General features: G+C 47.9%; 2 protein-coding genes across 2 annotated transcripts in view; both read right to left on the minus strand.

Annotated features, from left to right (window-relative positions):
- The window catches only part of LOC309347147 (uncharacterized protein), a 30,756-nt gene extending 21,471 nt beyond the window's left edge, over positions 1-9,285 (minus strand). The window contains exons 1-5 of the mRNA XM_081871488.1: positions 9,039-9,285; positions 7,281-7,461; positions 6,343-6,438; positions 5,671-5,785; positions 4,280-4,786 (exon numbers count right to left, since the gene is read on the minus strand). Of these exons, the coding sequence (XP_081727614.1) occupies positions 4,280-4,786; positions 5,671-5,785; positions 6,343-6,438; positions 7,281-7,461; positions 9,039-9,270 (1,131 nt within the window). The 5' untranslated portion in view covers positions 9,271-9,285. The remainder of the gene's footprint in view (positions 1-4,279; positions 4,787-5,670; positions 5,786-6,342; positions 6,439-7,280; positions 7,462-9,038) is intronic.
- Positions 9,286-11,517: 2,232 nt separating this feature from the next.
- LOC309346801 (protein-arginine deiminase type-1-like) overlaps positions 11,518-13,805 on the minus strand; it is a 30,227-nt gene continuing 27,939 nt past the window's right edge. Inside the window, exons 15-16 of the mRNA XM_081871003.1 lie at positions 13,011-13,136; positions 11,518-12,356 (exon numbers count right to left, since the gene is read on the minus strand). Of these exons, the coding sequence (XP_081727129.1) occupies positions 12,123-12,356; positions 13,011-13,136 (360 nt within the window). The 3' untranslated portion in view covers positions 11,518-12,122. The remainder of the gene's footprint in view (positions 12,357-13,010; positions 13,137-13,805) is intronic.

The following is a 13,805-nucleotide window of genomic DNA, read 5'->3' on the forward strand; positions in this document are numbered from 1 at the left end:
AAGCCACGCCCACTTTCCCAGAGACTGGCTGTTCTGAGGGATCCAGGGCAGGGCCGGCGTGCGCGCGCGCTTCTTGCTGCCCGGGCGCTTGCTCTAATCCCGCCTTCCCTGGGAGGGAGGGACGGCGGTGGCCGCGAGCGTCTGGGGTGGGGCGCGCGCTGGCTCTCCCTGGTGGCCCCCGCGCCTGGCGTTCTATCAGCGCGCCCGCCCGCCTCCTCTCTCTTTCCCCACCCATCCTCCACGTGCTGCGCTCTAACCCGGAGTTAGAAGGGAATTAGAACACGCCCCCCGTGTGGGGTGGTTTTTTTTTTTGCTGCTTCTTCTTTTTTTAGGGCTTTAAAGTTATGCTTAATATCTGCAACACATTGAGTGCTCGTCCAGAAAAGTTGAGACTCACCCTCCAGTGCTATGCTCATGAGGCGCTTTCCTTCTCGTTGCTTAGGACTTCGTAGCAGCGGGGGAACCGCCAAAAAAGCCCCTTCGGGCGCGCGGGAGGAGCGAGCCGCCCGCTTTCCCGCCCTCGCCGGCCTCCTGGGGCGCACGCAGCGCTCACGCCCTCCGCAGCCCGCCCAAATGCGCGCCAATGCCGGGCGGGCGACGCGCCCCCTCCGGGAAGCGCGATGTAGGCGCCGCTCCTGCACCCGACGGCCTTTTCTGCAGGGCTTCTAGCTGCAAGCGAGTGTGCGCGCAGAAGGCGGCGCCTGGGCTGGGGAGCGCGCAGCCTCGTCCTTTCCATCGCAGCCAGCACTGTGAGAGAGAGAGTGAGCCACCAGGACCAGGTAGGGGCAGAGAGCTCCGAGTGCGCCCCCAAAAATGTTGCGCCCGGTGCGGCTGGCACCCCTTGCACCCCCCACGCTACGCCACTGTGAACAACATGTAAGCAGGGATGAGCTCATGTTGGGAAAGGACTATTGATTTGTGGTGTGCAGGTCCAACTTACATGAGGAGAAAGACGGCAAGTGAGTGAGCCAATGGGGGGGCTGCATTTCAGGCACCCCCACATCCCCCAAATTCTGTCAGATCCAGCTTGGTTGGCTGGAAGTAGTAGAGCATGGATAGGCTAACTAAGGCCCAGGGGCCGGATCCAGCCCAATCGCCTTTTAAATCCAGCCCGCAGACAGTCTGGGAATCAGCGTGTTTTTACATGAGTAGAATGTGTCCTTTTATTTAAAAGGCATCTCTGGGTTATTTGTGGGGCATAGAAATTCGTTCATTTCCCCCCTATAGTCCGGCCCCCCACAAGGTCTGAGGGACAGTGGACTGGCCCCCTGCTGAAAAAGTTTGCTGACCCCTGCAGTATACCTTCTGCTCTGTTCATTGCAGCCTAGAAGAGGAAATCTTCACTTTTAGATAGGCAAGTTGTCAGGATACGTGCACCACCCAATAAGATTAGCATCTTCTACTGGAGTTGAACTGTGTATCTGTTGTGAATATGTGTTTATACCCATAACCTTACACCCACAATAACTTCACACCCCAGAGGATTACAGATTAGTTTATTCCTTGGGATAAAAGTGACAAGACTGCATGCATGCTTTTTCCAAGCAAAAGGGTCACAGTATAAGCGGGCAGCAAATCACACACCTTGATCCTGAGAGTAAAAAGGACACCTCCCTATTCTGAAAGCCTGGAGAGATGGCTCAGCCTGAATGAATGACATTTGTAGCTGCCAATCTTTTTCTCCAAGGAGCTCACGGAGGCGTCCGTGATTCTCTCCCTCCTCCTTTTATCCTCACAGCCACCGAGATCAGAAGTGACGATTTCCCTGTATGATTTTGGGCCAAGGTTACCTTATGGAGAAGGGAGGAGGAGTCTTTTGGGCGGGAGTGTGTCATGGCGCCTTTATTCATTTGCCCCATTGTTTATTTCCTGCAAGTTCCGGTCTAGTTGTTATTTTGTTCACCTTGGGCTAGTTTCTAGCTGAATGAACATGAACTGCATAAGAAACGACTAACTGTTTATGTCATCTATTTCCTGATTCATAGCTTCCCTTTTGCAGGAAGATTCATTCACTGTCTGTGCAGAACTCCATTCTTCCCAACAGGAGGTGATAATCAAACTTTGCTGGCACGTGATATTAGCCATTAAGAGGCCAGGGTCTTTGCTTATGCCTTCCAAGTCATGTTTAAGGTAAAGTCTGGTACCAGGGTGTTCTGAACCGTAGACCCAGAGGAGTGGCTGGGAGCAGGTGTGACAAAGAAGGAGGCCAAAGATGCGAGAATGATCCATTCTAGTGCTTTATTAAGAAATGTATAGGCTTACAAGAAGCCAGGAAGCCAGATCTCCTGGCCTCTTGCAGAGATACAGGACAGACACTGCAGCAAGGAGATGGTCTGTCCACACCCAAGCAAAAGAGAATACATTTTGCCTATGCAAAGCAGCATACATTACATTGCCTAGGACATCCCATTGCTTCACCTGCCTAGATGAGGGCTTGGGTGGCTAATACCTAATCTTATAGATAGTTCCCCTTTGTGGACTCAGAGCCTAGCACCCCAAGCCCCAAGCTTGTATCGAAGCAAGCGAATATAAGCATATATGTGCTCGTTGCTACAACAGCTACCAATTAATTGTGGTCTTATCTTGACTACCAAGATGGCATTAGCAGGGTGTTATATACTGAGTTGAATAGGATCCAAACTGCAGCAGTCTGATTGGTCCTAGAACAACAGGATCCAAAATGCAGCAGTCTGATTGGCCCAAGCATATCAACAGCTGCCAGTAGATGAGGCCACAGCAGAGACAGACGATTGTGAGGCACAGAGGAGCGTTCAGGGTAAAGCGGCTGCAGTTCGGTGTCAGTGTGGCACCAGGCATATTCCAGAATCTAATGGACTCTCTCCTTAAAGGGATTCCTGGTGTCACCCCCTTCTTCGATGATGTGTTGATTGCCGGGCCCACACCAGAGGAGTTTGAAGACCGCCTCCGCACCGTTCTGCACCATTTCCAGACGGCGGGTCTCAAGGTGAAGCGGGGAAAATGTCTACTAGGAGTGCCTCAGGTGGACTTTCTGGGATTTATGGTGGACGCAGAAGGGGTCCACCCAACTGGGGACAAGGTACGGGCCATTTGTGATGCCCCAGTGCCCAAGAGCAAGACTGAACTTCAGGCCTTCTTGGGACTATTGAACTTTTACCATTCATTCCTCCTCACCACTATGAGCTGAATAAAGAGCATGAAATCACTTTGCGACTCTGAGTATATTTCACAGAGTTTCCGGAACAATTCACCTTTGGTTCAACACATAGGGTTAAAATAGGGGGTCTCTTTTTAGATCTATGCCAGTGTCACTGATGCCATGATCTGCAGCATTAAACCATAAAAAAGAAGTTCAGATTACCACCCATCGTTGCGATGTGCCCTATCCAGTGGGGGTGGGGGAAGAGGACACCTTGCTATCCCAAAACCATCTCACTTAAAACATAAAAAAGAGGTACGTAGTTTTCACCATCCTCCTTGCCATCCCATCTCTTGCCTTGCTTTCATATTCAGACATGCTTCTAGATAACAGATTTGTAGAAGCAGAGCATCTGCATAAGATACAAGTTGAGAGAAGCAAAGAGAACGCAAAATCGAAGCTACATCTGGGTGCAAAATTTAGCGCAGATGAGAGAAGGGATGATGGTGCTAAGAAGGGGTGTGACGGCTTTTTACTTTTGTCAGGCGCTGCTGGTGGTTGCTCATGAGTAACCAGGCAGGACTCCGACCTGTCTTTAGGTTAATGTTTAATAGGTTATTGTATTTTAGTGTTTTACTGGAAGCCACCCAGAGTGGCTGGGAAACCCAGCCAAATGGGCGGGGTATAATATATATATATATTATTATTATTATATTACAGTGGTGCCCTGCAAGACGAACGCCTCGCAAGACGGAAAACCCGCTAGACGAAAGGGTTTTCCGTTTTGGAGGTGCTTCGCAAAACGAATTTCCCTATGGGCTTGCTTCGCAAGACGAAATGTCTTGCGAGTTCCTGCGGGTTTTTCCCCCCTCCCCCCCTTTTCCTAAGCCACTAAGCTGCTTAACAGCTGATCCGCTGATAAGCCGCTTTACAGCTGATCCGCTAAAAGCCACTAAACCGCTAATAGCGCTAATCCGCTAAGCTGTCAATGGGCTTGCCTCACAAGACGAAAAAACCGCTATACGAAGAGCCTCACGGAACGGATTAATTTCGTCCTGCGAGGCACCACAAAACTATTTGCAGTGCAGAACCACAAAGTTCATGTCCGTCTTAGTCAGTTGCAGGTTCCGGGAGTGGCCCCTTCCGGTTTCTCCCCCAACATAAAAACCTAGACACCCCAAATCTCCCCTCCTTACATTTCACCCCTTTGTGCAGGCTGGGTGATAGAAACACTTCCTGCCTAGCCGCACTTGGGCTCTCAGTAGCATCCTCAAGCCCTCCTCTTGTTCGGCTGCCCCCTTCCCCCTCTGTTCCACTAGAGATGTGGCTTTCCCCACCGCTGGACAAGGCGCTGAGTCCGAGGCTCTCTGTATCCCCCTGCCTCCTACCCCTGTTCCGAGCTTTCCTTATTATGCACCGTGAAAAAAAACTACAACGCGTCATTGAGGGAATGTAATAGCCATCCACTACTGCCTTTCGTGGTGGGTGAAGTTTGATGCTGCTTTGCAACACCCTCATCCTATGCCAGGATGGCTCCCCGTCTTCACTTGGGCCTTGCTCTGGGAAGATGTACTTATGGAAGTTGGGATGACAGCCTTCCATGTGCCTTTTGTGTTCAAAGAGAATATGACGCACACCTTGAGGGTAGTTGTAAATAGTGCGTGAAACCTGGAGAGGAGAGAGAAAGGGAGGAGGCTGCTGGGTCTGGGGAAGGATGCAGAGAAGAAACTACCCCTTCCAGGATGCAACCTCTCCCCCCACAGCGGTGGCTGGAGGGGGCGGAAGGGGGGAAGCCAACAGTAGGGGGAGCCAGAGTCAAGGAGAGCCAGAGGCAGACTAGTTTTTGCCTGATGTTAAAGAAGAGGAAGCTCACAGGTAGTCAACCAGGTGAGCTGCTTGTCAGTAAGACACTTTGAGGTTTTCTACAATCTAGCAGGGGTCCACTGTCCCTCAGCACCCTGTGGGGGGGGTGACTATATTTTGCGGGGGGAAAGAATGAATTACTATGCCCCATAAATAACCCAGAGATGCATTTTAAATAAAAGGACACATTCTACTCATGTAAAAACATGCTGATTCCCGGACCGTCGGCGGGCCTGATTTAGAAGGCAATTGGGCTGGATCCGGCTCCCGGACCTTAGTTTGCCTACCCATGATCTAGTATACAGTGGTACCTCGGGTTACAGATGCTTTGGGTTACGTGTTTTCAGGTTACAGATGCGCCCAAACCTGGAAGTACTGGAACGGGTTACTTCCAGGTTTCGGCGCTCGCACATGCGCAGAACCACTGAATCGTGTTTTGCGCATGTGGAGAAGCATCAAATCATGTCATGCGCTGACGCAGATGCGGCGCTGCGGGTTGCGAACACTGCAGGCTGCGAACACGGATCATGTTTGCAACCCAAGATTCCACTGTGTATCTTTTACGAAATATTTACACAAGAAGGCCTGCACATTGTAGCAGACGGAGGTTGGTGGGACCCCTTTCACCCTCATAGACCACCCTCCACTAATTTAACAAAGCTTGCATTTTCTACTCAGGCTCAGCTCACCGGAAACCACGTTGACACACGAGGTTCTTCATACTGATGTTCTTTAAGGACTTCAGAGTCTGCAGACAACAGCTTCACGGTCAGTTTATAGCATGAATCATACCCACTTGAAACGCTGTTTTTTTTTGGGGGGGGGGAGGAAGAGAGAGAAATTATATGAGCCTGGGACAAATTGAGGTCCAGCTGGGCACGTCGGCCGCCACTGTTTCTTCTACTACAACATGGTGATTGAGAGAGATCTTGGCAGTGCTTTTTTCCTAAAAAAATGTTTAGGGGTACTCTCATTTTGACTCAATAAAATCACCATGTTATACTTCAAATGGGGAAAAATAAATACAGTAAATGGACAAAAGTACAAAGAAAGAGGATGTAAAATTTTGAGCTTTTTTTTAGAGGAATCACAGTTGTTCAGCTTCTTTGGGGGGAGCCAATGATCTACCAGTGATCTACCGCAGACGTCCAGTGATCTACCAGTAGATCACAATCTACCTGTTGGACATGCCTGCTCTAGACAACTGCCCCTGGGGCTGAAGCCTAGGTCCAAGCAGACCTTCCCCTGTGCCTCCAATTCACTGACCACATCTATTCTTGGGATATCACACATGCTGAGAACTTGGTTTAGGGTGTCCACCCTCCCTGAGCCCCAGCCGGGACAGGACACTTGGCACTCACCAGTCCTTCACCTCAATCATGGGTCTGGCTTCATCCATCAGTTCGTCCCAGTAGCCCTCGTCCTTCAAGGTGATGAGCTGAGACTTGCTGCAGGGCCTGAGACATTAAGGGACACCATCACTATCCCACCACATTGGGGGATGCGGGTGGCACTGTGGTCTAAACCACTGAGCTTCTTGATCATGCCCATCAGAAAGCTGGTGGTTCGAATCCCTATGACAAGGTGAGCTCCCGTTGCTCTGTCCCAGCTCCTCCCAACCTAGCAGTTCGAAAGCATGCCAGTGCAGGTAGATAAATAGGTACTGCAGCGGCGGGAAGGTAAACGGTGTTTCTGTGTGCTTTGGCTTCTGTCACGGTGTCCCATTGTGCCAGAAGCAGTCTAGTCCTGTTGGCCACATGACCCAGAAAGCTATCTGTGGACAAACACCGGCTCCCTCAGCCTGAAAGCAAGATGAGCGCCACAACCCCATAGTTGCCTTTGACTGGACTTAACCGTCCAGGGGTCCTTGACCTTTACCTTTTACCCACAGCTTTTGGACCATGTGTTCTAAAAGGCTCAGCAACTGGCTATTGTGGGCCACCTCCAGCTCCCTGGAAAGAAAATTTGCCCCCTCCTATGCAGAGGCAAGGAATGATGGTCTGCTAGCAACCTTTTTAAGGGAAAGCCACTAGGGGACTGGCTCTCACCACTCCCCACAACACACACTTCTTTAGTCCATACAAAAAAAAAGAACAGCTCATTTGATAGGATTTGGTGATGCAATTTGCTTCACCTTTTTGTGACCATTGCATTTTTATGGGTTATATTTATTGGGGGGGGGGCTGCTCTCCTTATGCAGAATACAGTGTGAAACACAAGAACCTGCACAAGGGCAAATGAAAACTCCCTTTCCTCATCTTTAAGTGGATTTGAGTTTGGACAATGATAGGTTCCTCACCCGTTACATGCAGCAAAGCATTTGTAGAGCTGAACAGGAGCATCTTCATCATTCTCCACAAAACAGCCCATTTTATAAGGGCTGAGCATCTCACCGACACTTTTTGAGTCTTCTGTGGACAGTTCCTCAGTTTCCCAGTGGCCCTCGGCAGGTGTCTGGGTTTCCCAGGAGTCCAGGCCATCTGACGCAGTGTGTGTGATGGGGAGACAGAAAATGAAGGGAGAGGCTTTGAGTGCATGGAAGCAGCCCGTGGGTTAGAAAGAAAACAAGAATGACTTAGGCCACTTTCAGACTGTCCCTGTTTCCAAGAGGGACTCAATTGCATAATGGCCAGTTCAGGGTCTCAGATTTAGGCTGGTTTTGCGATGGTGTGCAAGCAACCTGCATCTCAACAAATCAGACTTCTTGACACAATGCCATAAAACCTCCCCACAAATGAATTTTCTCGATAAATAGCCAGTATCCTTAAATGTGGGGCAAATAATCAGGATAAAGAGGCAAAAAACAGGCAGTCCAGAAATGACCGTAGTTAAATTATCACCCTTGGTTTGCATGATTAAGTAGTAGACATCCTGAAGTTAACTGACATTATTACCTTGGGTCCATTAATTCCAACAGGTCTACTCTGAGGAGCAGGTGTAGGGAAACTTTGGCCATGCAGATGTTGCTAAACTACAATTTCCATCATCCTGGGGCATTTCTCTTGCTTGCTGGGGTGGATGGGAGTTGTAGTTCAGCAATCTCTCGGTTCCCATACCTGGAAAAAACAAGGTGCTTGGCTATTTAGAATATGCAATTATTTATATACATATGGTACTCTGTGTGTGTGTGTGTGTGTGTGTGTGTGTGTGTAGATAGATAGACAGACAGACAGATAGATATATAGACACCACAGTCATGGCAAGGTTTTCTGCCACTGCTGCCTCTTCTGCCTCCTAGCAGGCCTGCTGGCGGTCTGGCAGTTCCAGATTATTTGTATTCACTATGACTCACCGCCGCATTTTGGATTGTCCTGAATACCACCATTTGGTAGCCAAGCCCAAAGCCAAAAAAGAAGAGCTTGGATTTGATATCCCGCTTTATCACTACCCTAAGGAGTCTCAAAGCAGCTAACATTCTCCTTTCCCTTCCTCCCCCACAACAATCACTCTGTGAGGTGAGTGGGGCTGAAAGACTTCAGAGAAGTGTGACTAGCCCAAGGTCACCCAGCAGCTGCATGTGGAGGAGCGGAGACACGAACCCGGTTCCCCAGATTACGAGTCCACCGCTCTTAACCACTACACCACACTGGGATGTAGTCCTGTTGGGATGCATTTTGGCTTGCCTGCGGATGAAACAGAGTGTGTGATGATTGATAATATTGTCATTTATCTGTTTTAGACCCCTACGTAGTAGCGGTTGCCAGGACATTGCCCTGTTTGCCTCTGTATATAGTTCCATCCTCATTTCAGACATTGTGGTAGATTGCAATGTTTAGCTGGTGATATTGTCAGGTTTAGCTGCTGATAACATTGCAGTGTTTAGCTGGTGAGTTATCCCGATGTTGAAAACAAGCTCAAATATTATGAAAAAAATATCATCAGGTGAACTTCAAACCGGTCTTGGATGATATATTGCCCCACCCTAGTGTAGACATTACTGTGCTAGATGAACCAATATTGGGACTCAGTGTACAGCAGCTTCCTATGTTCCTAAAGGCTTTATTATTCAGTTTTCTGTCCAGGAGCGTTTTATTCTACCAGATAAATGAGGACATACCTTGGCCATCAGGATTCTTGATTAAGTTCTTCTTTAGGCGGGAGAAAATGTAGAAAGCCAATGGCTTTGGAGAAGAGACATGGTCCCTTTCCTGGAACTTGCGCTTCCACAGGACCGGCAGGTCTACCAAGTCCCGCCACTGAGAGCAGACCAGCCGGCAATTGCAAATGAGGTCTCTTGCTGGAACCAGGGACAAGATATCCAACAGAAGGTTTTCGGGCAAATTTTCCATCCTAAGACTTTCCCTGCCTCAGGAGAGTTAGCATCTGTGTCAAATGATCCAACGATACTCAAGGGCTGCCCAACATCCTCCTATAAGGACGATCGGAAGCTGGCAGACTCCACACACCCACCCACCCATCTCTCATGGATTTGCCTTGCAATTTAGGGTGGGAGTCACAAGACCAGGAGAACGCAAGCACAGAGGAAATAGAATGGCAATAAAACCTGCAATGAAAATACTGGCTTGTAGTTTAAAGGTGAGTTTTGGACATAATGGAGATGTAAAAGATCTGGATGATCATAAAAGATACAGGAGGAAATGATTTAAAAATAGGACCTACAAAGGAGAGGAGGGAAGTCCCGGAGATTCTCTGGAATTTTGTTTTTATGTTGTATGTTGGATATGTGATTGTAAAACTTTGATCTGAAAAACCAAAGAATTTTTTTTTAAAAGGAAATACTGGCTTGAAAAAGAAGGGTCGGGAAAATATCTCCTTGCTTTGGGATCAACACTGCCAGCCTCTTTATGGAACTGGATAACAGCCCCCGATTAACTGGTATTTACAACATCGAGGCATCAAGCAACAGTCATAGAAAAGTAAGTTATGTAAAACTAAGCCGATGCGCGCGCGCGCGCACACACACACAGACACACACACACACATTTTAAGAGCCAGTGTGGTGGAATGGTAAGTGTTGAATCAGGGCTGAATCTAGACACATCAGAGAAGTGTTTCAGTGAAACACATTGTAAACTTTGTATGAAAAATCGGGTTGGCAAAAGCGGAACTCCACAGCACCATCTGGTGTCACAGTGTTATAATGCATAAACAACGCATATGTTGTAAAGCGCTTTTTCTTTGCCAATGTAGTTGAGTCCCAAGGTTCAAATCCCCACACAGCCACGAAGCTCACTGTGTGTGACAAGTTTTTGTGGGCCAGAGTCAGTCCACTTTTTGAATTATGCTTAGTTAGGAGGCACAGTTGAAAAGAATGGGCACAGCAGATCCTATGGGCAAACCTTTGGGTAGTAGCCAATGCTGGTCCTACACAGAGTAGACCCATTGAAATCCCTGACCATGATTGGCATAGATCTATTAATGCCTAAGATTTGTAGAATTGTAGAGATAGAAGGTTCATCTAGCCCAACCCCCTGCTATGCAATGGGTCTACGTCGAGTAAAACCTAGTTGTATCCAACCATGTCAATTTCGGTTTCTTTCGGATTCTCATTTTTTTCAAGTTCTCCACATTTTCAGATCAGGATGTGTGTGTGTGTGTGTGTGTCTGTCTGTCTGTCTGTCTGTCTGTCTGTCCTCATGAAAATTCATTCGCACACAGGATCCGGACACAAAAGTTGTTGGGCTTTTTTTTTTTTTTTTTTTTTGCTGTTGTTGTTGCAAAATCTCAAGAATAAATGAAGGAGTCTCTTCTCATATTCTTCTGCTGAATATGAGTGAATCGGTGGTCTGATCTATAGCCCAGCCATACCCAGATGTATGCAACTCTGCATATGCTCAGAATCCCATCCTCCTCAGATACTTGCCATTTGATTTCCCTTTGGATGACTAGAGTCATCATCCTTATGGGCAAGAAGGGATACTTTCCAGTGTTGGGCATAAATTAAACAGAAAAGAAAAGGATGAAAAGGATCTAGGGGTCTTAGTAGACCCCAGGCTTAACACGAGTCAAAAGGCCATGCAGCAGCAAATAATGCTAATGCGATTCTAGGCTGCGTCAACAGAAGTCTATTGTCCAGGGCAAGGGAAATAACAGTATTGCTCTATTCTGCCTTGGTCAGACCACACCTGGGATTCTGTGTCCTGTTCTGGGTGCCACAAATTAAGAAGGATATTAACAAGTTGGAATGTGTGCAGAGGAGGGTGACTCAGATTATCAAGGGTCTGGAAACCAAGCCTTATGAGGAATGTTTGAGAGAGTTGGGGATGTTTATCCTGGGAAAGAGGAGACTGAGATAAGAGGAGAGAGTCATCTTAAGGGCTGTCACATAGAAGATGGAGCAAGCTTGTTTTCTGCAGAGGTAGGATGGCCACCAGTCAGGGATTCTTTAACTCTCAATTCTGCATTGCAGTGGTTTGGAGTACTGTAGATGCGTAACAATGAAGATATTTCCTGTTTAAAAATCTACTGAATGAAGACTTCCTTTTTCTAAACTTCTGTCATGTTTGACCAAAGGGTGTTATTCCAGATCAGATGTGACTTCAGTTTAGAAATGAGCTGAGCGATACATTTTAGAATTCTTTGGAAATGCATTTATTTTAAGACAATTGGCTTTGCAGAGAACAGCCATCCCTTGCTCTGCAAAATCTTCATGGGAAGGGGAGAGAACGTGTTGTGGTCCTGTGTATATTTACTCAGACGTAATCCCTGCTGCGTCCAGTAGGACCTACCCCCGGAGTAAGAGTGCACCCAATGCCAGCCCTACTAGGAGTAGACTCACTGGAGCTAATCAACAAAGAATCATGGAATTATAGAGGTGGAAGTGACCCTAAGGCTCACCCAGTCTAACCCCCTGCAATGCATGACTAACATGCCCCTTTCTTTCAGTGGGTCTCCTCTGAGTAGGTTTCAGTTGCATGCAACCTTTAAAATACTTGTTCTGCCAAAGAATTCTGCCCATCTACCCCGTCACTGCCAATCTTTCACATAATTTTGTGGTTTGGGTAAGTTTAGTGCATCATTTTTAAGTGGGGTTTTTGACCCCAAGTCGATTCTCATTTTTGAAGTCCAACATGCTGGAGAAGATGGTGTTCTTTCGAAACCTTCAGTCATCTTCTCTGCCCAGAAGTACTGAAGGAAATAAGAATGTGGGGAGGGGACCCGGAGGCTCCCCCCACCAATTTCAGGGTGTTGTGTTCCACCATTGGAAGGAGAAGGGTTCCCGGAGGACATTGGTGCCACAGTGGACCTCTCCAGACAAGATGTGGTAGGAGAAAAAGTCATCGATGAAGGTACAGTTCAGCCCCAGCGGTTCCAGCAAGGAGCGGACTTTCTCTTCCAGGCAGCACTGCCCATGGATGATGGGGCCAAATGGCTTTGGGATGCCCAGGTGCTTCCCCAAGACGAGCATGTTCACCTAGGCGGAGCAAAAACAACCGAATGCTACAGTCTGGGTTGGTTTTTCTGCCATCCTAGCAGAAAAGTTCAGCATGTAGAAAGCAGCCTTCTACTGAGTCTAACCATCCATCCAGCCTAAAGTTCACTAGACTGACTGGCAGCAGCACCTTTCCAAGGTTTCAGACAGAGGGTCTCTCCCAGTCTTAGCCAGAGATGCCATTGGGATGGAATCTGGGGCCTTCTGCAGGAAAGGCAGGTGTTCCCCACTGAATTATGCCTCTGCTTAAAAATAAAATAATTTTCCAGTCCTCATGGGTCTGAAGCGAGGACTGGTTTCAAAAGGAACACAGGGAGCTGTCTTGCACTGAATCAAATCATTTGGCTCAGTACTGTCTACACTGACCGGCAGTGGTTCTCCAGGATTTTGGTGCAGGCAGCCTCTCCCAGCCCTACCTGGAGATGCCATTGAACCTGGGACCTTCTGCTTGCAAGGCAGCTGCTCAGCCACTGAGCTATGGCCCCTCCCCATCTAGCTCAGTGTTGCCTACACTGACTGGCAGCAGCTCTCTGGCGGTTACTGCTCCGGAAGCCAATTTCCAGAGAAAAGGTTTGAGCTGCGCTGGACACCCCTGCACAAACACCAAGGAATGATGGAGGGAAGAAAGCCCCTCACCATGTCTGGAAACAAGGCGGTCGCTGTAGAGTCTTCCAGAGTGAACAGTTGAGGGATGTCCACAATATCTCTCTCGCTCAGGCCCAGCTCCCGCTTCAAAATGCTCCGGTTCCAGTCGATGCAACTCTGGAAGAAAGAAGAAGATGCAAAATATTCCCCATAGGTTTAAAACCCGCTTTTGTTTCATGTTGAATATTTGCACCTGAAGGCAGCAAAGCTGCCATGCATTTTTAAGCTCAGGATAGCAAGTAACAGGTTTTTTTAAAAAAACAACCACAAGTTCCTGAGATATTAAATAACAAATCACAGGCCCCTCCAGATTGGTGTTTTATTGTGTGCATATTTTGCAACATGCTCTTGACACAATAATATTGCATTACTGGTGGATTTATTCTGCATCATCATCAACATTATCATTTTGTTATTTCTTCTATCCCACCTTTGCTTCAAGGAGATCAAGGTAGCAAACATGCTTCCCCTCCTCCCCATTTTATCCCCACAACAACACTGCAAGGTAGGTCTGGCCCAGAGGCAGTGACTGGCCCCCAAGGCCACCCCATGAGCTTAATGGCTGAGTGGGGGGTTTGAACCCGGGTCTCTGCCAGTCTGACACTCTAGCCACTATACTACACTGGCTTTATTAGCTGTTCTATGATGTTTCCCCAACTGCTACCACATTATTGTTGTCCAAGGGGCTCTAGTGCAATGGAAACAGGGTGAAAATATACCCAGAACGCTTTTGGCATAAAAATGTGTAGGATTTCAGCTGTAAGTTATGGGATATGCACGGATTGG

This window comes from Podarcis erhardii, assembly GCF_964252035.2.
Source record: "Podarcis erhardii genome assembly, chromosome: 7".
Lineage (NCBI taxonomy): Eukaryota > Metazoa > Chordata > Lepidosauria > Squamata > Lacertidae > Podarcis > Podarcis erhardii.